Source organism: Cyprinodon tularosa, unplaced genomic scaffold, assembly GCF_016077235.1.
Source record: "Cyprinodon tularosa strain WSP-4 unplaced genomic scaffold, ASM1607723v1 ctg410, whole genome shotgun sequence".
Classification (NCBI taxonomy): domain Eukaryota; kingdom Metazoa; phylum Chordata; class Actinopteri; order Cyprinodontiformes; family Cyprinodontidae; genus Cyprinodon; species Cyprinodon tularosa.
In genome coordinates, this window is record NW_024039131.1 from 609409 (window position 1) to 632249 (window position 22841).

The 22841-nt window shown below is 46.1% G+C and overlaps 1 protein-coding gene across 2 annotated transcripts in view; it reads left to right on the forward strand.

The window, feature by feature from the left end:
* LOC119792148 (protein jagged-2-like) overlaps window positions 1-22841 on the forward strand; it is a 72562-nt gene that overhangs the window by 44038 nt on the left and 5683 nt on the right. The window contains exons 6-22 of one of the 2 annotated variants that reach the window (XM_038298640.1): window positions 4072-4202; window positions 4319-4438; window positions 4530-4643; window positions 4885-4998; window positions 7248-7294; window positions 11983-12156; window positions 14904-15048; window positions 15127-15291; window positions 15639-15752; window positions 16248-16361; window positions 16526-16639; window positions 16716-16829; window positions 17767-17794; window positions 18101-18186; window positions 21279-21392; window positions 22228-22343; window positions 22443-22703. In XM_038298640.1, coding sequence (XP_038154568.1) covers window positions 4072-4202; window positions 4319-4438; window positions 4530-4643; window positions 4885-4998; window positions 7248-7294; window positions 11983-12156; window positions 14904-15048; window positions 15127-15291; window positions 15639-15752; window positions 16248-16361; window positions 16526-16639; window positions 16716-16829; window positions 17767-17794; window positions 18101-18186; window positions 21279-21392; window positions 22228-22343; window positions 22443-22703 — 2071 coding nt within the window. Of the gene's footprint in view, window positions 1-4071; window positions 4203-4318; window positions 4439-4529; window positions 4644-4884; window positions 4999-7247; window positions 7295-11982; window positions 12157-14897; window positions 15049-15126; window positions 15292-15638; window positions 15753-16247; window positions 16362-16525; window positions 16640-16715; window positions 16830-17766; window positions 17795-18100; window positions 18187-21278; window positions 21393-22227; window positions 22344-22442; window positions 22704-22841 lie in introns of both variants that reach the window. The other variant, XM_038298638.1, reaches the window with a different exon arrangement.

Below are 22841 nucleotides of genomic sequence, written 5' to 3' on the forward strand. Positions count from 1 at the left end.
ATTATGATTATTAAATAATAGTAAATGTTTTTACAGCAGCTAAACAGAAATATAGCGTGAAATTAAACGGTAGATTTACCTGTTGCACACAGAGAGACGTGACGATGTGGAAACAGAAAAAAACTGTGTTTTTACTAAAGAAATGTTGAATGCTTTGTATACTATGTTGTTTCAGACTTTATTTATGCTGCATGTGATGGAAACAGAAAACAAACTCCTCATTTTTACTATTTTCAGCCACTGAATAAAAAACTTTTAACCAAACTGAACCTAATGAGCGTTTGATGTCAGTAAGGGAAAAGATGTTTATGGAGCAGCTTATTTCCTATAGTACCACAGCTGTAAAAACACATCCCCACTGCATGATGCTGCCACCGCCATGTTTCACTGTGAGAATAAAGGCTGTCTTTTCCACCTCCTCTTTCTCCTCCACTGAGCTGCAGTTCACTGGTTAAACTGGGCAGCAATGTCTCCAAGTTTCTGCTGCGTCTGTCCCTATAGTAGTCTGCTGCTGGGGGGCGGTGGGGGAAGGGCTTCAGGGTAAAGAGGTGGGTTGTCTGGGAGGTGGGGGATCCGTAAATAGACCCAGAAGAGAAATGACAGGACAGGTGGGGCAGTCTTAGCCTGTGGCCTTGAAAAAACAGAGAGCTGCAATAAACCAACAGATTAGTGAACCTACATAGACCCAAAGATGACAGACTGTTGTTCCATGAAACCAGCTGGTTTGTCCCAGTTGGATCCCAGCTCCGCTCGCAACACAACACCAGTATAAAGTCATCAGATGCTTGTCACGAGGAGTGAACCAGTTGGAGACACTGGTTCCAGGCTGGTCTTACTGGGTAGTTGGAGCAACTGTTTAGAATAAAACAATAACCTTCAGAACAAACATGACAGTAAACACATCATCTGATCATGCGAGAAGGTGATCTATCTGCTGCCACCCAGACTGACAGAGAAGGAGGTTGAATCCTGAACACATTTTTCCAGTTTATTAGGCTGTCTTCACCCTGAGGCACAGCTGTGTTAGTCTGACGTTACGCTGAGCTTTGGGCTCCTGTATGAAGCTAAAGGGTGTGAAAACTTTTGACAGCGGCAAATGTTTTTAAAGTGAAGGAACCAAAGAAACATAAAAGCTGCCTGATGGACAGAAGGATCAGAACTTTCCAGCAGATCATCAGACCCTAAACATGAACAATGAAGATGAAACTAAAAGTGAAGATCTTCTGAAAGAAGATGTAGGGAAAGGTTTCATTCAGAGCTGGTTGATAGGCAGGAATGGCCTAGAAGGTCCAGATCTAAACTCAACAGAAAATCCCTTATAAGACCTGATGTTCTCAGATGTTATTCATCTACTGGACTCAAACTGAGAAGGTTTTAACAAAGATGGACCTCAGATGCACCTCAGAATAACCTCAGAAGGACCTCAGGTGGACCTCCAAAGGACCTCTGATGGACCTAAAATGGACCTCAGAACGACCTCAGAAGAACCTCAGATTGATCTCAGAAGGACCTCAGGTGGAACTAAAATGGACCTCAGAAGGTTGTCGGAAGGACCTCAGGAGGTCCTAATATGGACCTCAGATGGACCTAAAATGGACCTCAGATGACCCCTCAGAAGGTCCTCTGAAGAACCTCAGATGGACCTCAGAAGGTCCTCAGATGGACCTCAGATGGACCTAAAATGGGCCTCAGAAGGTCCTCAGAAGGAGCTCAGATGGACGTCAGATGGACCTCAGACAGCCCTCAGAAGGACCTCAGATGGATGTCAGAAGGACCACAGACAGACCTCAGAAGGACCTTGGAAGGAATTCGGATAGACCTAAAATGGAAAAGAAGTCTGTGGACAAGCTGGTTCCACAGCTTTTGTTAATGAAGACAAATGTTGATCCAACCCACAGTTTCGTTTTTTTATCGGGAACTCAGCTCTAAAGTGATTGATCTTCACCTCCTGCTGTGTCTGCAAGTCATTTTCCCACAGTGCACCTTGAAAAGTAGTGATCATCCATGGTCACTAGACGAGCAGATATATCCCAGAATGCTTTTAGGGAGCTCTCCTTTCAAAGCATCATGGGATTTGTTGTAGCGATGGTAAATAACAAAGATGGTGAAGGCACCGTGCAGGGAGGAGCAGTAACATGACCAAAGGAGATCGAAAAGCAGTGATCATCTGTCTGAACGGTCAGTTAACTGAGTTCACTATAAAGTCCCCGCTCTCTATAATGATGGAGGGGTCAGAGGTCAGGTTAAACCCCGCTTTCTATAGTGATGGAGGGGTCAGAGGTCAGGTTGAATCCTGCTCTCTATAATGATGGAGGGGTCAGAGGTCAGGTTGAACCCCGCTTTCTATAGTGATGGAGGGGTCAGAGGTCAGGTGCAATCCCGCTCTCTATAGTGATGGAGGGGTCAGAGGTCCGGGTGGACACCACTCTCTATAGTGATGGAGGGGTCAGAGGTCAGGGTGGACCCTGCTCTCTATAGTGATGGAGGGGTCAGAGGTCAGGGTGGACCTTGTTCTCTATAGTGATGGAGGGGTCAGAGGTCAGGGTGGACCTTGTTCTCTATAGTGATGGAGGGGTCAGAGGTCTTGGTGGAATCCGCTCTCTATTGTGATGGAGGGGTCAGAGGTCAGGGTGGATCTTGTTCTCTATAGTGATGGAGGGGTCAGAGGGTCGGGTGGACACCGCTCTCTATAGTGATGGAGGGGTCAGAGGTCCGGGTGGATCTTGTTCTCTATAGTGATGGAGGGGTCAGAGGGTCGGGTGGACACCGCTCTCTATAGTGATGGAGGGGTCAGAGGTCAGGGTTGACCCTGCCTTATATAGTGATGGAGGGGTCAGAGGTCAGGGTGGACCCCGCTCTCTATAGTGATGGAGGGGTCAGAGGTCAGGGTGGACCTTGTTCTCTATAGTGATGGAGGGGTCAGAGGTCAGGGTGAACCCCGCTCTCTATAGTGATGGAGGGGTCAGAGGTCAGGTTGGACCCTGGCTTCTATAGTGATGGAGGGGTCAGAGGTCAGGGTGGACCCTGCCTTCTATAGTGATGGAGGGGTCAGAGGTCAGGGTGGACCCTGCTCTCTATAGTGATGGAGGGGTCAGAGGTCAGGTTGGACCCCGCCTTCTATAGTGATGGAGGGGTCAGAGGTCAGGGTGGACCCCGCTCTCCATAGTGATGGAGGGGTCAGAGGTCAGGGTGGACCTTGTTCTCTATAGGGATGGAGGGGTCAGAGGTCAGGGTGGACCCTGCTCTCTATAGTGATGGAGGGGTCAGAGGTCAGGTTGGACCCCGCCTTCTATAGTGATGGAAGGGTCAGAGGTCAGGGTGGACCCTGCTCTCTATAGTGATGGAGGGGTCAGAGGTCAGGGTGGACCTTGTTCTCTATAGTGATGGAGGGGTCAGAGGTCAGGTTGGACCTTGTTCTCTATAGTGATGGAGGGGTCAGAGGTCAGGTTGGACCCCGCCTTCTATAGTGATGGAGGGGTCAGAGGTCATGGTGGACCTTGTTCTCTATAGTGATGGAAGGGTCAGAGGTCAGGGTGGACCCCGCCTTCTATAGTGATGGAGGGGTCAGAGGTCAGGGTTGACCTTGTTCTCTATAGTGATGGAGGGGTCAGAGGTCAGGTTGGACCCCGCCTTCTATAGTGATGGAGGGGTCAGAGGTTCGGGTGGACCCAGCTCTCTATAGTGATGGAGGGGTCAGAGGTCAGGGTGGACCCCGCCTTCTATAGTGATGGAGGGGTCAGAGGTCAAGGTGGACCCTGCTCTCTATAGTGATGGAGGGGTCAGAGGTCAGGGTGGACCCCGGATAGTGATGGAGGGGTCAGAGGTCAGGGTGGACCCCGCTCTCTATAGTGACGGAGGGGTCAGAGGTCAGGGTGGACCCTGCCTTCCATAGTGATGGAGGGGTCAGAGGTCATGGTGGACATTAGGACACAGCCTAATGCTAACAGCCATGAGCTGAAGGGGGATACTGTTTGCTTTGTAACAGAGTGGTTCAGATTAGGAGGTGACCTTTAACCCTCCACTGTGGGTATACTTGGAATGAATGGTGATGATGATGGTGATGTCTTTCAGGTGTAATTACGGGTGGGGCGGTCCACTGTGTGACAGATGCCTGCCCTACCCCGGCTGTGTCCACGGTACCTGTTCTGAGCCCTGGCAGTGCACCTGTGAGAAGAACTGGGGCGGCTTGCTATGTGATAAAGGTCTGTCTATGTTTTCTATCATTGTGATCTATGTAAGCGGCTCGGTTCTTCTGGGCCTTGGACTGACACGTTTCAGGGCCTACAGAGTCATCCCTTCCTTCCTGTTTTGGGTGCAGATCTGAACTACTGCGGGACCAACCTGCCCTGTAAGAACGGAGGAACCTGCATGAACACGGAGCCAGATGAATACCACTGTGCTTGTCTTGATGGCTACTCTGGCAAAAACTGTCAAATTGGTGAGTCTGCCTTAGAACCCTTTACACCACAGAGTCTGTTCTGTTGTTCTATAGATTTTGGGACTTAAACCTGTCTCTGTCTGTCCTCCAGCGGAGCACGCCTGCTTGTCCAACCCCTGTGCCAACAGAGGGACATGTCATGAAGTCCCTTCAGGGTTCGAGTGTCACTGTCCTGTGGGCTGGTCGGGACCAACCTGTGCTGAAGGTGAGGAGCAGAACAGATGGCCAGTAGCTTTCAGGTCAGACCTGGAGGAGATGATTCCACACTGAAAAATTCTCTGCTCAGCCTTCCTCTATCTACTCTCTCTCACCATGGGCCGTCTACAGACCTGTCCGTTAATATCTAACTGGGACTCTTCCCCTTCCTCACTGAGGGGTGTCATGATGATGTAATACCTGAATAATATTGTGAATTAGAAACAGAAAAAGAATGCTGTCTGTTCCAGACACTGATGAATGTGCCTCATCGCCCTGTGCTAATGGAGGAACCTGCATCGACATGGAGAGCAGCTTTGAGTGCCTCTGCCCCCCTCAGTGGACAGGAAAGACCTGCCAGATTGGTATGTTACCCTCCAACATTTCTGCTGTCCAAGAGCTGACCGGGGAATGTGGGGGTGAGGTAGCAGCACCAACACCGGCGGCTGGTTCTGTTCAGCAGTCCGCTGGTTCCAGTGGATATCATTTAGTGGGATATCATTTAGTGGGATCAGAGTGAAGGGAGGTGCATGTAAACTACTCTCTTCTGGTCAAGTGGAACTCTGGTGGCTCTAATCAGACCAAAGGTTGACCTGTCTGAAGGTAGGGGGTTGGCTTCTTAGCCCGTCCCCAGCAGAGGTGTCATGCAACCCAAACCAGGTGACTGCAGTAATGCTTTATATAGCACGGCCTGACAGCTGCGGGGGGTCCACGTCCAGGAAGAGAGGATGAGGCAACATTAAGCCTCACCCAGGAAACACTGAGAGCGAAACAAACCGCAGTGGCTCTTCTCCAGTGGGCAGAGGGTACCTCTGGGGGGGTGGGGGGTTCAGTGTTTGATTTCAGCAGACCAACAGGTGCTGCTCACCTCCTGGGAGGACTATTCATGCTCTGTGTTGGTTTGAATGGTTAAAGCGTGAAGTGAGCCTTGCCTGCAGGGAATGGAGCAGAGGCAGAAAATAAAACTCCCCCAACATCAGGCTAGTTCTGCAGCTTTGGTTCTCTTTAAAGGAAGGTGTTCTTTGGTCAACCCCTGAGGAGCGGATCTGGTTTAAGGTCTAATAAAAGAAATCTGAATAGAGACGTTGCTTTAAATTTCTGCATCTCTGAGAGTAAACAGCAGAGGTTGTAAATCTGAGCTGCTTGCTGATGGGTTGGGGTGTCTCTGGTTTACAGAGATTAATGAGTGCAGGGAAGTCTTGCCTCAGTGGTTACTTTTGCAAAAATGTGATTGGTGAATATGGCTGTACCTACTTTACTGGATAGCTGGGCCACTTCTTTCACATCAGTCAGTATGAGTTTTGTTTCCACCTGGCTGCATGGGTCCAGCTCAGACCCAGAACCTTCTCTGACCTTTGTCGAGTTTCCCTGCCCTCACATTATGAACAAATTAATTATCTCCAACATCTTATCCTCGTTTTAATCATTGAGAAACTTCCCTCAGCAACTTGCAGTGAAACTGGTTCCTTGGCAGATAGAATTACATTAAATTATTACGTTACAAAAAACAAGGAGAAGGAAACCACCAGCTTTGAATGATCTCCAGTAGATCAGAACTAATCCAGCCAGAGGTTTGCTAAGGAGCATGAAACAAATAATCAATCAGAACAGACTTTATTAAGACATGTATAATCTATAAGTCTCACCTCATGGATTAGGGAAAACCACCAATTCTTTAAGTCAACCCACCAGATGAAGGAATGGTTCAAATAAATGATTCGAATTTTTCTGACTGATGGGTGCAAACTCCCGACATTTAGTCTACTGACTGGTCTAATGTCTGCTGAGCTTCAGGGTCTAAACCAATCCTGAGCTAAAAACACTTCAGTCTGGACCATTTTGCTTATAGCCTCATTACCCTTCTGTTTTGTCTGCCTCTCTTCTGGTCAGAGATACTCCCTCTCAGATTTTTCATAATTTTTATTGAAAACGAAGGCAGACCTCTGGTCTTATGGTTCAGTCCGCGCCCAGAGGCTGAGGTTGGTTCCAGCCGGTTGGCTGCCAAAGCATCACAGCGGTCACCGCGCAGAGAGTCCGAGACGCTAATGTAATGGTGGTCAGAGGATAGGCAGGAGATCCGAACCGAGCAAATGAATGTAGGCAGGATGATCCAGAGGGTGAAACCAAAGCCGATGTTTGTGACTTAGTCTGACTCCTTAGTCAAAGCCAGGAGGTCAGAGATCTGGTGAGGTGCCGAGGGAGAATCCAGAATGGAGGCAAGTCACAATTCCAGGTTCGGTACACAGACAGGCAGAGATCTGACAGGAGTCAGAAGACAGGTCAGACAAGCAGATTAAACGGGGACAGACAGGCTCAGAGGGCCAGAAGCAGAACAGGTCCGGAACAGGTCATCAGAATACAGGAATGCTAGAATAATCCTCACTAACGGCTCGAATAATCTTGCACTGATGACTGGTCTGAAGGCTGTTTAAATAAAGACTAATGCAGGTGGATCACATAAGTGGTTAATTAGAAATGGACGGAGCTAGGCATGTGTGTGAAACGTGTAATCAGACCAGGCATCAGTGCCAAGATCATGACGCCGCAGGTTTCATCATCGACCTTCCGTCTTCATTGTTGTTGAACTTCATCTGAAACTGTTCTGTTTCCACAGATATGAGGAGCTGCCATGGACAGTGTCAGAACGGAGGAACCTGTAAGGTGAGGATACTGAATCTGATGACTCACTAATCATCCCAGTTTTAAAGGCAAACAGTGACTTGTTCCGGATGAGCGGGTAGCCATAGGGAACAGGTGTTTGCATCATGTCATTCACACTAATTCCATCCCTGATATTTAGCCTGTACAAAGCGACGGTAGAGATTATAAACCTATTTTTAACAGGAAGAAGTTTTACTGTCTCTTGTCCACCAGCAGAACCTTTGCTCTTGTATCGGTTCTGTACCTGTGCCACAGAACAGAGTTGCTTGGTTAGGATCCAGCACTTGTTTCTACCAGCTGTGGAACCGAGTCCTTCATTATCAGCAGTGGGTGAGACAGAACGGGGATGTTATGCTAGGTGGCGGGATGTCAATCCCTAAGGAACAGGAAGTACAGCCAAACTGGTGTTGATGTAAGCTTTTAATGCAGTGGATCTTTGAAGATGTGTTCGTGTTTATTTAGTGACGTTGATGATAAACAGAGGAGCTGGTGTGGCCAACTTGTTTAACAAAATCGAAGCTACATTTTATACACCATCTTCAGTTTGATGTGGTTTGAAAACAAACATCTGCTCATAGACACAATGAAGCTTGCATTAAACAATCTGATCATTAAATTGATGATCATTCAGTCTGAACCATCAATAGACCAGTGCTATGGGGGGTATGAGGGTTGGACAGGGTAAGTGATGGTGAGGGGCAGGTGGGGCACCATCCTAGCCATTTCTTTTTTCTTAATAGCCATAGCTGCCTGTCCCTGGCTTACCCAGAGGGCTGGAGATCTCCTCCTGGGTGTGGGGGCTGTTACCTCGACTTGGGATTATGTAAGAGGAGTTTAAGGATGGGTTCAGTGTCTGTTCTTCTTCATCTATTTGTCTGTATGTCTGAGTGGAAATATGTGACTTGATGCCTGTGAATGTGTCTCTGTCTACCAGACATGTTCACAAGTCATTTTTTGCAAGTTCAAGTCAAGTCTCAAGTCTTGAGAACTCGAGTCCAAGTCAAGTCTCATGTCTTGAGAGCTCAAGTCTCAAGTCTATTTGCATGCTTGCTTGTTTCTCCTTGTGTTTTCATCTCCTTCACTGAGACGGTATAGCTTAAAGGTCACTATTATATCTATGGAATGATCATTATCTTGAACTGGTCAGTGACGTCAGTGCTACATGACTGTTTGACGGCCCCTCTGCGTTTTTTGTTTTTTTTACCTCTGCTGTGTGTGGGTAAGGCGAGCGGCGATCAGTCAAGTTAGTAAAACAAAAAACGCTTAAAAAAAATATATTGTTCACAAGTCGGAAATTGCAAGTCTCGTCGAGTCTGAAGTCCTTAAATATGATTTAAGTTTATAATTTTGAATTAAGTGCAACTTGAGTATGAGTCGCAAACTCGAGTCCCCACCTCTGCTGTCTACTTAATAGGATTGTCCAGTAGTTGAGAGTGGCAACCCCATCTACTAAACCATCCTAAGCTCCCTATGCCAGTGAATGGTACCTTGGTCTACCACCTTTTTCTCCACGTGTGGTGCTGGGTACTTTGGTGGGTTAAAACTATTTCCTGGTGGCTGCTTCTCTTGGCTAGTGGGGTCTCTCGTTGGGCCCCTTTTAGTAGGGGTTCCCTGAGTCCCTGGGCCCTGGAGGTCCATCTGAGGTCCCTGCTGACGTCCCTTGGTACCTCAGCACCATAGCCACACAGGGCTGGCCCCTCATTGGTAAGGGGCTTTAGCCAACCCATCTCAGAAAGGTACCACCATTCATATGGTGCCCTTGCTCTTTCCCTGTAGTGTGGGGTGCCTGAGATGTCTGAGCATATTCTTCTTTTGAAGAAGTCATATAAACCATTTATACACAAGAGCACAGCATATTTACCACAGACGTCAACCCGGGGTTTAGTATAGGAGTATGCGCACCTATACTGAATACTTTGCTGCAAATAACAACATTTATAGGCCTGATAAATAATTTCATAGGTTTTTCTCCTGATGTTTGTGAACATGTATTGACTGGGTGTCTATGGGATGCTTCCTGTTGTTGTGATTAGTGTCGTTTGTTGTTTTCTAGGTTTTCCTCTGTTGTCTGCTTTGTTTTTTTCTTTTCTTTCTCTCTTTTTCTCACCTGCCCTCCTTTTCATCTCCTTCTTTCATCTCTCTCTGCTTAATTCTCATCCTTCCTCCCTTACTTACCTCCATTTTCATATCCGTTGCATAAGATTTAATTTTTAAAACCATTTCCAATTAAGTTTTATACATAAGTAGACTTGAAAGCGTATTTGCTGGGATATTATCTAGCTCTGGGACATCAACTCTCAGTCCAATATTGGCAAAAAAGACTCGGGGAAAAATGGGAAGAAACCTCCAGCAGAACCAGTTTGTCTCAATAGAGCTCAGCCAGTCTCAGAGAGAGACAGAGGTAAACACTGAGAGACAGGACCAGGTGGATCGCAGTTGATGCCTCCTTCAAGACCAAAGTCATAGCTGAACAGAACCAGGCTAAATTAAGCTACTATTAGGAGAAAAAGCAAGTTGATTGGGAGAATAGAGATAGAATGAAGCAGAATGATGAAAAGGGGGTCCCTATGTCCTCCAGCAGCCTAAGCCTATAGCAGCATAAGTATAGAGATAGCTCAGGATAACCTGAGCCACTCTAACTATAAGCTTTATCAAAAAGGAAAGTTTTAAGCCTAGCCTTAAAAGTAGACAGGGTGTCTGCCTCACGGACTAAAACTGGTAGTTGGTTCCACAGGAGAGGAGCCTGATAACTAAAAGATCTGCCTCCCATTCTACTTTTAGAAATTCTAGGAACCACTAGTAAACCTGCAGATTGAGAGCGAAGTGCTCTGTTAGAAACACGAGGAACAATCAGATCTCTGATATCAGATGGAGCTTGGCCATTTAAGGCTTTATATGTGAGAAGGAGGATTTTAAATTCTATTCTGGATTTAAGAGGAGGCCAATGAAGAGAAGCTAGGATAGGATTAATTTTCATCAGAACTCTGGCTGCAGCATTTTGGATCAGTTGAAGGCTTTTAACTACAGTTTGTGGACTTCCTGATAGTAAAGAATTACAATAGTCCAGCCTTGAAGTAACAAATGCATCGACTAGTTTCTCAGCATCACCCCTGGACAGGAGATTTAAGAAGTATAGTTATAAGGAAGTTTTTGTTACATCTTATTAAAACAACTGTAAAGTGTAAGAATGATGTTTTGGAAGATTTTAATGGATTTACTACAATAGTGTTTCTCCCTGATACTGTAAATGATCAGGATCGGACTGAGTTTTAGATATGTGGAAATGAAACAGACGTGTCTTGTGAAACTTCAAAAGATTACGTCTTTGACAGTTGCCTTTTGTATCTATCTTCTTTTTCTATGTCCGTTTCTGTCTCCTTGAACCCCAGTCGGCCTCAGCAGATGGCCGCTCACACTGAGCTTGATTCTCCTGGAGGTTTCTTCTTGTTAAAAGGGAGTTTTTCCTCTCCACTGTCGCTACAAGCATGCTTAGTGTGAGAGATTGCTGAAGAGCTAAGGAGTCGATGCAATCAACTAGTTTTCCTTAGATAGAAAACTTTGAATCAATCTGACTGAATGATCTATATAAAGTGACCTGAGATGACATGATGTGAATTGGAGATATAGAAATAAACTGAAAAGAATTGATATGATCTAAATGAAGCTAACTGAAACTCAAACTAAAATAAGCCTCCATTTCACACTATTTTAGTCGCTGTGATCAAGTTGAGATTTCACCAACAATTATTCATAAAAGAGAAATAAATGTTTGTATTATGCTATGTTCAGAGCGCTAAGTGCTGGAAGCTTCTGCTGCTTCATTTCTGATCCATTAAGGTGAGCCGTCCAGTAAAGTGTGTCTGATGCTTCTGCTGCTCCTCTGTTCAATGCCAGAGAGCGGCTTTACTATATTTGCTGTGATCAGTGGGTAAAAAGTAGTTTGAATGTATTTTGAGGTGAGAAAGTCCATCTGAAAACATGGTCTGTGCAGTCAGTTCATCCAGATTACCATCCTGCCTTTATCATTTCTCTTTGGGAGCCGCTCAGTCCCCCACATACCGGCGGTGCGCTGTCACTGGGAATCCCCAGCAGCAGCTGCCTCAGGCCCGGTCGCCTCTTAGGGGTTTTCTGCTACTGTTCGTGGCGGCTGGAAGTAGATGTTAGCGTTTTTCAGGTAGGCTATATGCTACAACCTGCAGGCACCAGGTCCATGTCTTGCCGGCAGGTTTCTACATTTTAAGTTAATTTAGGCATTAATAAACTGTTTCAGAGGAGTGATCATAGCGCTCTGCATCAGCAGTGCTGTGTCTGTCTCCCTGCCAGCTCCTAGATCAGCTTCTGTGATTGGTTGATGCGGCGCGTCCAGCAGCTAAAGTTAAATTTTTCCAATTCCAGCAGCTGCTGCTTCTGAAGCGCGTCAGATGCTTAGAAGCTCATGATGCGCTGCTCCTGCTGCTCTAGACGCTGCAGAACCTTTTGCTGCGCCTTGATGTGCGTCAACCATAGACTTTGCATGTTAACTAGCTGCTCCTGCTGCTTCATCTGAACGTAGCATTATTTTGCTTTATTTATTCCAATTAGTAAAAAGTTTCTCAATATTTCAGTTTGTTTCTTGGAGCAGTTATATATGGTTTTGGTTTTTGGCCTTTTTAGTCACCTTCTAATAGTCACTCTCTGTCTCTCACCAGAACACCGCCAGAGGCTACCAGTGTGTTTGCCAGTCGGGTTATGTGGGTCGGCACTGCGAGGTTCCAAAAAATGGCTGCTCCAGCAGTCCGTGCAGAAACGGTGGGCGCTGCCGCACCCTCCTGGAGGGATTTGTCTGTGACTGCCCACAAGGCTTCACCGGGACTACCTGTGAGGTGAGCAGCGTGACCAAATCTTTACGATCATGATGAGACAAAAACGTCTCTAAATGCAACGTGTTTATTTCCCATTCTGTTCTCAGACAACAAAGCAACAGGGTAGTTAAGCTTTGCTTTATGTAGTTTTGATTTCCTTAATGTAGTTGCGCTTTTAGATTTGTAGTTGCAGTTTGCACTTCAGGGCCACCGTAGATTTGCCTTCCAAAGTCACCAGCCTTGGCGTCATCGTAGATAACGATTTTAAATTTGATAAACAGATCAATGGATTTTTTTTTTTATCATCTTCGTCTGTTATTCAAAGTTAATGTAACAAGCAGGGACTGGACCCAGAATTCAACCAGCACAGGTCAGTGACGTTAGAAACATGCTTTATTGAAAATAACTCTAAAGCAGGGGTTCGGGGGCGCATTGCTCGCTCCAAAGCAGGAAACGTCCTGTGGCAGAGACAACAGGTTAGTGATCAGCTGATGGTAACGGGTAAGAGTGAGAGTAGCTATTTCACTAACCTGATTGCGGGGCTACAATGCCTGGGGGACCGACTAGATGTCAGAGGGCTGGTCCAGTACTGGGATCCGACTTGGTCCGGGCTTTGGGGGTTACTGTTGGTGCGGCCAACAGGCAGGCATGCACTCTATTCAGGGTTATCCAGGGGGCATGATCCAGAGAGGCCCGGGGTCCATACACATAAAGACAGACATCCAGCGCCTGTACAGGTAGGGTTATCCAAGAGAGGAGGTCCAGGTCCGGTCCAGATCTGTTAACAGGTAGGCTCAGAGATTTCACAAGGGTTAGGGGGAAACCGATACTCACAAGTAGGCTGGGTCAGTTTAACGAGAAGGCAACAACAGGTCAGGCTGGTAGGCAGGTCCAAGGACAGAATCGGGTCGGGCAACAGACAGGCAATCAGAAGGGGAAATGCTGGAATGCTCATGCGGGTGGCTAGAGACAATCTGGCACTGGTAGCTGATCTGCACAGGGTTTATATGAGGTGAAAACAGGTGGAACCAGTAAGAGCTGATTGCAGTGGAGCAGGTGTGATGAATGGTTGATCAGACCAGTAAGAGAGCCGAGACTGTCACAGTTAAGCCGTTTTTATCTTTTTGAGCAAGTGGATCATGCGTTTATTTTAAGTCGTCTGAACTACTGCAATGCCCCTTATTAGGGCAGAAGCCATAAATATTTTTCCCGCTTGCCGTTAGTCCAGAACGCTGCTGCACGACTTTAACAAAAAAGGTGAACACATCAATCCAATCTTTGCACCTTTGCACCGACTCCCTGTTAGGGTTAGAATTGATTTCAAAATATTGTTCTTTGTTTTAAAATCTTGTAATGGACTGGCACCTTAGTACATTGCAGACCTCGTCCCGATTTAACGTCCCCTGCTCGCTTTGAGGTCAGAGGGCCAGCTCTAGCTCGTTACTCCTAAGATGAATCGGTAACCAGAGGGAAGGGAGCGTTCTCTGTTGTCGGCTCTAAGCCGTGGAATGCTCCGCCCCCCGATAATACGTATGACCCGCACCCTGGAATGCTTTAGATGTTGTCTTAAGACTCACTTTTATTCTGTTTTATTTATATTTATTGTTTTATACTTGCCTTTTTGCATTTGCAGCACTTTGGAAACATTTTGTTGTTTAAATTTGCTACATAAATAAAGTAGATGGGATTGAAGAGCGCCCCCTAAGTGTTTATTCTGGTAACTAAATATAATCAGTACCTAATTACTCCTTTTACAGGTGGTCATATTGTAAAGAAACTACTACTTTCTAACAAAGGTAACTGATTATATGATATGAAGCGTTAAAGCGCTCTACAGAGGATTAACATCTGCAAACATGTGACGGCCTAACCTTCATCAGATGAGCTGAGTTATTAATTTACTCTGAGTAAAGCATGTTTTTTATGTTTATGCTTTTAGCAGACACTTTTATCCAAAGCGACTTATGACAATATGACAATAAGTTCTCCAGAGTCAGGATCAGTGGTGACATCAGAGAGATAAAGAGGGGTAGAGGAGTGCAGAGCTATGGGTCACAGTCAGGATAGGAGAGGCTGTTTTTCCCTCTGTGCATTTTTCCAAACGTTGATGATCTTTTCATCAAAACCGTGGTCGCTCAGTGAATGGAGCAAAGTTAAGGGAGTGACTCTAGATGTAGATATTATAGATGCTCAAAAACACCAAACCATGTTCTTATTATCTTATTATCTTTCTTATTAAGCCCCACCCACTAGAGAGGGAGGGGCTAGATGATTTGGGGTTATTGGAGCGTCTAATGTTACAACATATTCTCATTATCAGTTCGTATGAAATTGTACGAAAAGTTATGCACACTATTTCGTACGTTTTGGACGTTTTTCCTCAAAAAACAGATCAGTGCGCATACGCTGGCAGACAGAAAAAAAAGCAGATCCGCGGACGGACTTAAAGCTGGGAAAAACAGTGCAATAATCACTTATTCATGTCTCTAACTACGTTGCTTGCTGTTTTATATCTTAGGGTTAGGGTCAGGGTTAGGGCTAATTTATATTCTATGTTCTTAAATGGTGCGTAAGATGCGCATGCGCATACGACGAAAAAAACGTCCAAAACGTACGAAATTACGGTGCATAACTTTTCGTACGATTTCATACAAACTCATAATGAGAATACAGTGAATGTTAATGTCTGGAGCTCCGTCTGAAGGACATCAGCAGGTTGGATGTTTCCCACTGATTCTTATAGAAGTTTGGTTTTTCTGTAGGTGCAGAGGGATCCTTGTTCTCCCAACCCCTGTAAAAACCAGGCCCGGTGCCACAGCATGGCAGGTGACTTCTACTGCAGCTGCCCTGATGAATATGAGGGTAAAACCTGCTCTCAGTTCAAGGACCATTGCAAGACCAACCAGTGTGAAGGTATCTACCAGATCCACAGGCACCAGCAGATACCAGCAGCCATGCTGATTTTACCCTTTTTCTTGACTGCACCCACAGTGATTGACAGCTGCACCGTTGCCGTAGCAACCAATGATCCTCAGCAGAAAGTGTGGCATATTTCATCGAACGTGTGTGGGCCCCACGGTCGCTGCATTAGCCTGCCTGCCGGGAACTTCAGCTGCTCCTGTGATCCAGGATTCACTGGCACCTACTGCCACCAGAGTGAGTCCTTCTAGATCTACCATCGCTTAAGTCCCAACCAATCCTTTGGTTGGGACTTAAGCCTCCAGGACTTTACAGCTTTTTTCTTATTTTATGCTTCTTTGTACTATAAACACTCCTTTTCTATTGTCTGTTGTATTTTTCTCTTTAATGGCGTCTTGCTTTAACTCTATGTACTCTATATAAGCTACTGGAAACAGAATATCCCTAAAGGAGTAATCCCAGGGACTAATAAAGCTGAGTCTAAGTCGAAGCTAAACTTAGGTGGTAAAACATGAAACGCCATCTTTTCAGTTGGGTTCAGTTTTACCCAGAAGATGAATGTTTTTCCTCCTCCATCTCTGCAGACATCAATGACTGCGCCTCGTCTCCGTGTAAAAATGGAGGCACGTGCATCGATGGGATCGGCTCCTTCCAGTGTGTGTGTCTGGGCGGCTGGGAGGGCGTCCTGTGTGACGGCGGTGAGTGGACGTGGCTGCACGATTCCAGACACTGCTTCGACTTTCACTGTTTAACGGTTTATCTCTCATTATGAAGGGTTTACCCATATTATAGAAAGAAGCGAAGATAAAAATATGAGATATGGTGTTCATTTGTTTTAATAATAATGATGTTAATTTAATTTGACCTTTTTAACAAAAAAAATCCTTCTTCTTTTTTTCTTCCTGATTTGAACTAGTTGAGGCTCATAAATAGAAAACCGTGACCTAGTAAACCCAGTAACTCCCTCTGACCTCATACTGGTCTATATTTCCTATAGACTAGTTTCCTGTGTTTCTGTAGCTTCGCTCTGAGGCCCTGGGGTTTGGGCTCGAACCAAAACCCCGGTCTGGTCTGGTTCTGACTCATTAGCAGAGCTGAGCTAGCTTAGCCGTTGGTGTGTGGAGGAAGTGAAAGAGATCATCAGTGGGTGGAGTCTGAGAGTTTTATGTTGACCTTCTGTTCTGCTCTTCCAGATGTGAACGAATGCAGCAGTGACCCCTGTCAGAACGGAGGCCAGTGTGTGGATCTGCTCAATGATTTCTACTGCCTCTGTGTGGACGGCTGGAAAGGAAAACACTGCCACTTACGTGAGTTCAGATCCTCATTCCTGCCTTTCAGGTGTTCCTAGTTGGAGTCAGTCAGCCACCAGAGATGCTGAGACGCCTTTTTCCTTAGTTTCTCTTCTCATTTGGGCTGAAAGTCGATGTTTATGAGCAACGACAGAAGGTTGTGTCCTCCTTCCACCCTCCAGGTGAGAGCCAGTGTGACTCCAACACCTGCAGGAATGGAGGAACTTGTTATGATCATGGAGACTCGTTCCTGTGCCGCTGCCTGTCAGGGTGGACAGGAAACACCTGCAACACAGGTGGGCCACAGTCTGATCCAGCTAGCTAAACGCACCGACCTGGACCAGAAGATGATGAGATGGTTTTTGGTTTCAGCTCTGAACAGCAGCTGTGATGTGGATCCATGTGAGAACGGAGGAACCTGTGTAGGAGGAGAACCTTTCACCTGCATCTGCAGAGATGGCTGGGAGGGGCCCACCTGTGCACAGAGTAGGTCCCCGACATCCATCAGACACACTCACCCAGAAACCACCCACCAAGAACCCACCCACCCAGAACGCACCCACCAAGACCCCACCCACCCAGAACGCACCCACCAAGACCCCACCCACCCAGAACCCACCCAACTAGACCCCATTCACCCAGAAACCACCCACCAAGAACGCACCCACCTAGACCCCACCCACCCAGACCCCACCCAGCTAGACCCCATCCACCCAGAACCCACTCACCCGAACCTCACCCACCCAGAAACCACCCAACTAGACCCCACTCACCCAGAAACCACCCACCAAGACCCCACCCACCCAGAACGCACCCACCTAGACCCTGCCCGCCCAGACCCCAGCCACCCAGAACCCACTCACCCGAACCCCACCCACCTAGACCCCACCCACCTAGACCCCACCCACCTAGACCCCACCCATCTAGACCCCAACCACCCAGAACCCACTCACCCGAACCTCACCCACCCAGATCCCAAATTGCTGTCCTGGTTTCCACCAGAGCTTCTCACCAGCTCTGTCATTAAACAGCCTTAGATGCCTCTGGTCCTGAACTCTACTACGAAATCTGTGATAATAATGTGTAGGATTTATGGTAGTAATGTCCTGATATGGTATTAATGGTCTGATATGTCAGTAATTGGCTGATATAGTTTTGGGTCTTTTGCCCTTTGCTGCTATATCTATATTTTATTGCAATTAAACAGTAATACCAGGGATGGTCTAAAAATTCTGTTTCTGTTGGATGCTGCGTTCACGGCCCTGTTAAAGTAGTCGACTTTTAGATGTTTAAAGAGCCTCTCCTGAGCAGGTTGAGTTTCTGTCTGAACTCTGGTGCTTCTTGTTTCCATAGTCAGAGTCTATTTCTGATCACAGCTTAGTTGAAGACTGTCTAACTTTTATCATCATCCTCTGTCTTGCAGACATGGATGACTGCAGCCCCCACCCTTGGTAAGGCAGAACAGCTCCATTTTACACACGTTGATGCTTTTCTTAGTCTTGCTGTTCCCAGTGCAGCATTGAACTGGTCATATTGGCGGGATGGGGGTATGAATTGGGAATGTTCTTCAGCTTTAGCTGCTTCTCCTGATGGTGTCATCAGCCTCAGAGAGGCGACCAGAACAGTAGATTTCAAACTAACCCCTGTTCAAAGAGAAAGTTGAAGTATTTGCTAAATCTATTTCTGTTCTAGCAGAGACCTTTGACTGTGTGACTAAAATGTTCCTGAACAAGTTTTTTTTATTCTCTCCCTTCAAGCTACAACGGCGGCACCTGTGTAGACGGAGTGAACTGGTTTCGCTGCAATTGTGCCCCGGGATTTGCTGGACCTGATTGTCGCACCAGTAAGTCGGCTTCAGATGTTCTCCAGACAGGTCAGAAGAGCTGAAGGAGGCGGATTCATTCTGCTTTTGCCCTTCTTCTCCTTCATCAACGCTTTATTTCATCACGTTGATATTAGATCAATTTAACCATATTGGTTCAAAAAGTCTGTTATTTTACTATATTTGATTTGGTTTAAAGTCCAAGCTTTGACTAGGCCACTCCTTAGCTAATAAGCAGCAGGAGTTAGCACAGCGGATCTGCTCGTTGTTGGTTTCTCCTCAGAAGGAGGGGGCTGGATTTTACTGCGTGAGTCACAGTGCTTCATCTGTTTTGGAAAGTTGAACACAGCTGCCAGTGTCGCTGGATCCAGGAGATCGTTTAGAGATGCTCCTAGTTCAGGGATTCTAGGATTGATTAGAGCTGCTTTCCACTGAAGTAAGACAGAAGCTCAGAAAGGAGTAGTGAGAACAAGAGCCCTGGCACAGAGCAACAAAACGGCAGAGGCGGCCAGATGGGAGATGGTAGCGCTACATCAGAAGGTCAGAGCGCCAGAGGCAGCCGGTGCTAAGGGAGGATGAGAAATGAGGAATGATTTGAACATTAGCTCAAATGTTAGACTCCAACTTATTAAAAAAAAAAAAAAAGTTCATTATATCTTTAATTTAAACATTTGAAATAGTTAAACATAATGTTTTAAGTGTGGGTGCGTGTTTCCCTCCTGCATCAATAAGACATACCAGGGGTAGGATCCGTTCCAATGTCACCAGCTGCAGTCATTTTGCTGCTGGACCACCTGTTGTTACGTAATCAGAGCTTGTTAGGTAGATGAATGGAGAAAAAATGGACATAGCAGGTTGTTACCTGTTGACCTTTACTGGGATCACCGCCTGTACACACATGTATTTTGTTGTTATTGGTTGAATTGGTTGAAAACCATTTCAGGTGACGACCTCTGGAAGCTCATCAAGAGAATGCCAAGAGTTTACGAAACAGTAATCAAAGCTAAAGGTGGCTACTTTGAATAATCTAGAATATAAGACATATATTCTAGATTGTTTCAATTGTTTCACACGTTTTTGATAAGTATATAATTCCACATGTGTTTATTTATATTCTTGATGCCTTCAGTGTGAATCTTCAATTTTCATAGTCATGGAAATAAAGAAAACTCTTTGAATGAGAGGGCGTGTCCTAACATTTGGTTATTTGATATATATATATATGTTTGTGTGTGTGAATAGTCATTCTCATCTTCATACTTTGGATCTTGTGCTGACACCTGGCATAAAATGTGAAGAAATAACAGTCGCTGAATAGTGCTGCAGAGGGAACAAGTTTGCCAGTCTGCCATCAACACCTTTGTCTATAGATGTTGGAGATTGGCCTATTTTTTCAGTGTAGTCCTGTTTCTCTGACTGTGACTAACTGGATGTGCTCTCTTCATCGTCTGACATGGGAGCTGGCTCGGAGCTCGTCTGCCTGGCTGTGTGTTTCCTGGACGGGGCCGCCTGTGGAGCTGGTTGACAGTTGCTTTTTTTTATCTGTGCTTCTTTTTCTATGTCTGCTTCTGTCTCGTTGAACCCCAGTCGGCCTCAGCAGATGGCCGCTCACACTGAGCCTGGTTCTGCTGGAGGTTATTTCCTGTTCAAAGAGATGATGCAATCAACTGGTTTTCCTAAGATAGAAAACTTTGAATCAATCTGACTGGATGATCTGGTGAACTGTAAAGTGCATTGAGATGACATGTTGTAAATTGGTGCTATAGAAATAAACTATAGCGCAATAAAAAGACATGATCACTGAAAGTTCTGCAGCCCGGTTCGGATGCAGCTAATGGCATTGCTCCCTGCTTCACTAATTGTTGTTGAGTGCTCTGAGTGAACATTATTTCGCCTCTGTCTTGTTCATGGTGTTGGAGTTTGGGAACCAGGAATGAGTAAGTTGGACCTGGTTAGGAAAAGGTTGGGAACCCTGAATTACCAGCCCTCCTGAGCTACATCAGTAACCTGACTCCGCCAGATGGAATTGCTCCGCATATCCATCTGGGAACCTTCCATTGAAGTAATTTTGGGAAGGGGCGAAAATACTGGTTAGCTGATTGGCCTATGTTGGTGATAGACGGGCTAAATAAACCAATCAGATCAACGAAGCATATGACGTAACAGATCGACGACGAAGAGGAGAGAAGAGCAAAAACATCTTTTCCTCTGAGAAAAGCCTCCAGAGCAGTGTTTTGCTCTTCTTTCAGTGAAGAAATAATCTGTAATTCCGATAAAACTTGCTCGATAGCCACGCTAACGCTAGTTTCATCGGCTGAAGCCGCCATGTTCTTTAGACTGAACTGTCGCGCTTCTCGTTGCATCACACCCCAACACGCCTCAAAGCCAACGCTGATTGGACATTCGTTTGGTGAACGGCTCCAAATTTTCTTCAACGGAGAGTCTCCAGACTGATTAGCGAGTGAAATCTTGAAAGTTCGCGATATTAGGATGGTCTCACGAGGCTAGTACATCAGAGCAGCTTTTTTAGAATCCATCTAAAAATCTTTAGAGGTTCAGTGTTTCTCTGGCTTTTATATATTTGGCAAAAATTTTCCATTTGCAAATTCTAGAATCGTATTGTTCACTTGGCAGCACTCCTGAGCCACCTTCTACCGAGCAATGACATTCAAATCATTCAAAGATGCAGATCCTTGGTTGTTTCTGCATCTCCTGGAAAGCTTCTTTTGCATGTTTCTTCCTTTCTGACTGTAGTTCTGTACCATCCCAAAGTTAGCTTATCTTAGTGATGTCAGCAAATTAGTTTTTCAGTTTTTCTTTCTTTTAATCTGTTGCTTGTTTCTGGGTGAATTTTTCCGGTCTTTGGAGAGTTTGTGAATAACTGACAGATTATTGCTGAAGTCAGGTTGTTATCAGGCCAGTTTTACCAGACCAAAGTCATTAACCAGGTGATCTTTCATTTGATTGCTTCTCTTAATAAAATCATCATTTGAAAACTCATTGGAGGGTCCAGCCCTCTAGATGTGGCACATTTTGAGTATTCTGGGTCTCCTCTTCATCAGCCTGTAGGTCCTAATCTGTGGTTTCTTTACTTCTCTCCAAATGTTCCTCAGATATACATGAGTGTCAGTCGTCTCCGTGCGCAGAAGGCTCCACATGTATCGATGAGATCGCTGCCTACCGCTGCATCTGTCCTCCTGGGCGAGCTGGACCGCGCTGTCAGCAGAGTAAGTCTACATGGTTGGTGACTGGGACCAGAAGAGGTGCAGGGAGGTGGTGGGGAGGTCACATCCATGAATAAAGCGCAGAGGTTCAGCATGTACTTCATTCCTGCTGTGACCTCTGAGTGGAGGGTTAGGGCTTAAACATTAAAGGAGGTCCATAGCAGCTCGGGGCCCACAAACTCGGCCCCTGTAGGCCCTCTAGAAAATCTCGAGGCTCTAATAGCATCAGCCACTGATGTGAAGCATTGATCCCCCTGTGTGACTAAAGCAGAAACAATTTTTTATCAGATGATTGGTTGAAGGAGGCTCTGATGTTGACAACTAAAGGCCAGAAAACATAGAATCGGATTTTGAGCCCGATCTAACAGAAAATCGTCTCTCAGAGGTTGCGAAGTTTAGCGCTAATCGAAAGTCAATGGGGAGGATTTCCTGCAGGGGGCAGCGTAGCTCCAACTCAGATAGAGCTCAGGTCTATTTCAGTCGGAGCGACGCAGCGTTTCGGCAGCAATTTCATTGGTCTGACAGGAAGAGAGACACGGTTACAAAGTAAAGCACATCCGCTTTGGAGGAAAATACAAAACAAAATCTGACATAGAGATCAGCTTATCAATCTGTGTAGAAGATCCTGCCCAGATCTCTGAATCGCCTCTCTGCCTCAGCCGGCATAGAAACTATCCCTCAGCCTTTATTGCTGCATTTTCTTTTAACATATTTACCATAATGTTACTAATAAAAGCCTATTAAAATCCTCTATCTGTTCTGGTTTAGATTCTGTGGCAATGCTGATTGTTTTTGGAACCGATGTGATCCGGCCTTTAATTCTTTTTGTTCTTCTTAGCCAGCGGCTCTGGGAAGTCCTGCCGCCATGCTGGCCTGCTATATCCTCATGGCAGCCGCTGGGAGGAGGAGTGTAACGCCTGTCAGTGTATCGGCGGCCATGTTTTCTGCTCCAAGGTCTCACTGACTAACCCAAATACACTTGATGGAGAACATGATTAGTCTTCCTTTAATGTTTGTGCCATCTACTAAAGCAGCCTGACCATCCTCTTCCAGGTGAGGTGTGGCCGCCGGCCCTGCATCCTGCCCAGAGCCGTCCCAGCTTCAGGCGTCGGCCATCAGTCCTGTCCTGAAGGCCTAGACTGTGTCCAACATCCCACTCTCACCTGCCTCTCTCCGCCATGTCACCAGTGGGGTGTGTGCTCGGTACCAGACCCCCCCACTCCAGTGCACACTCAGTTTGAGCCTAATAGTGGCTACTTGGACAACAGCTGTGCTCGCATCACGCTCATCTATGACAAGGACAAAGTGCCCCAGGTGAGGGTTAGACCTACAGGTGTTGGAGCAGAGAGACAGCCCAGAACCCTGATCCAGATATGAATCAAACCCAACAACATCTGAACCAATATAAACTGACCAACTCCAGTTAGAGACAGCCCAGCGTTATCAGTCCCA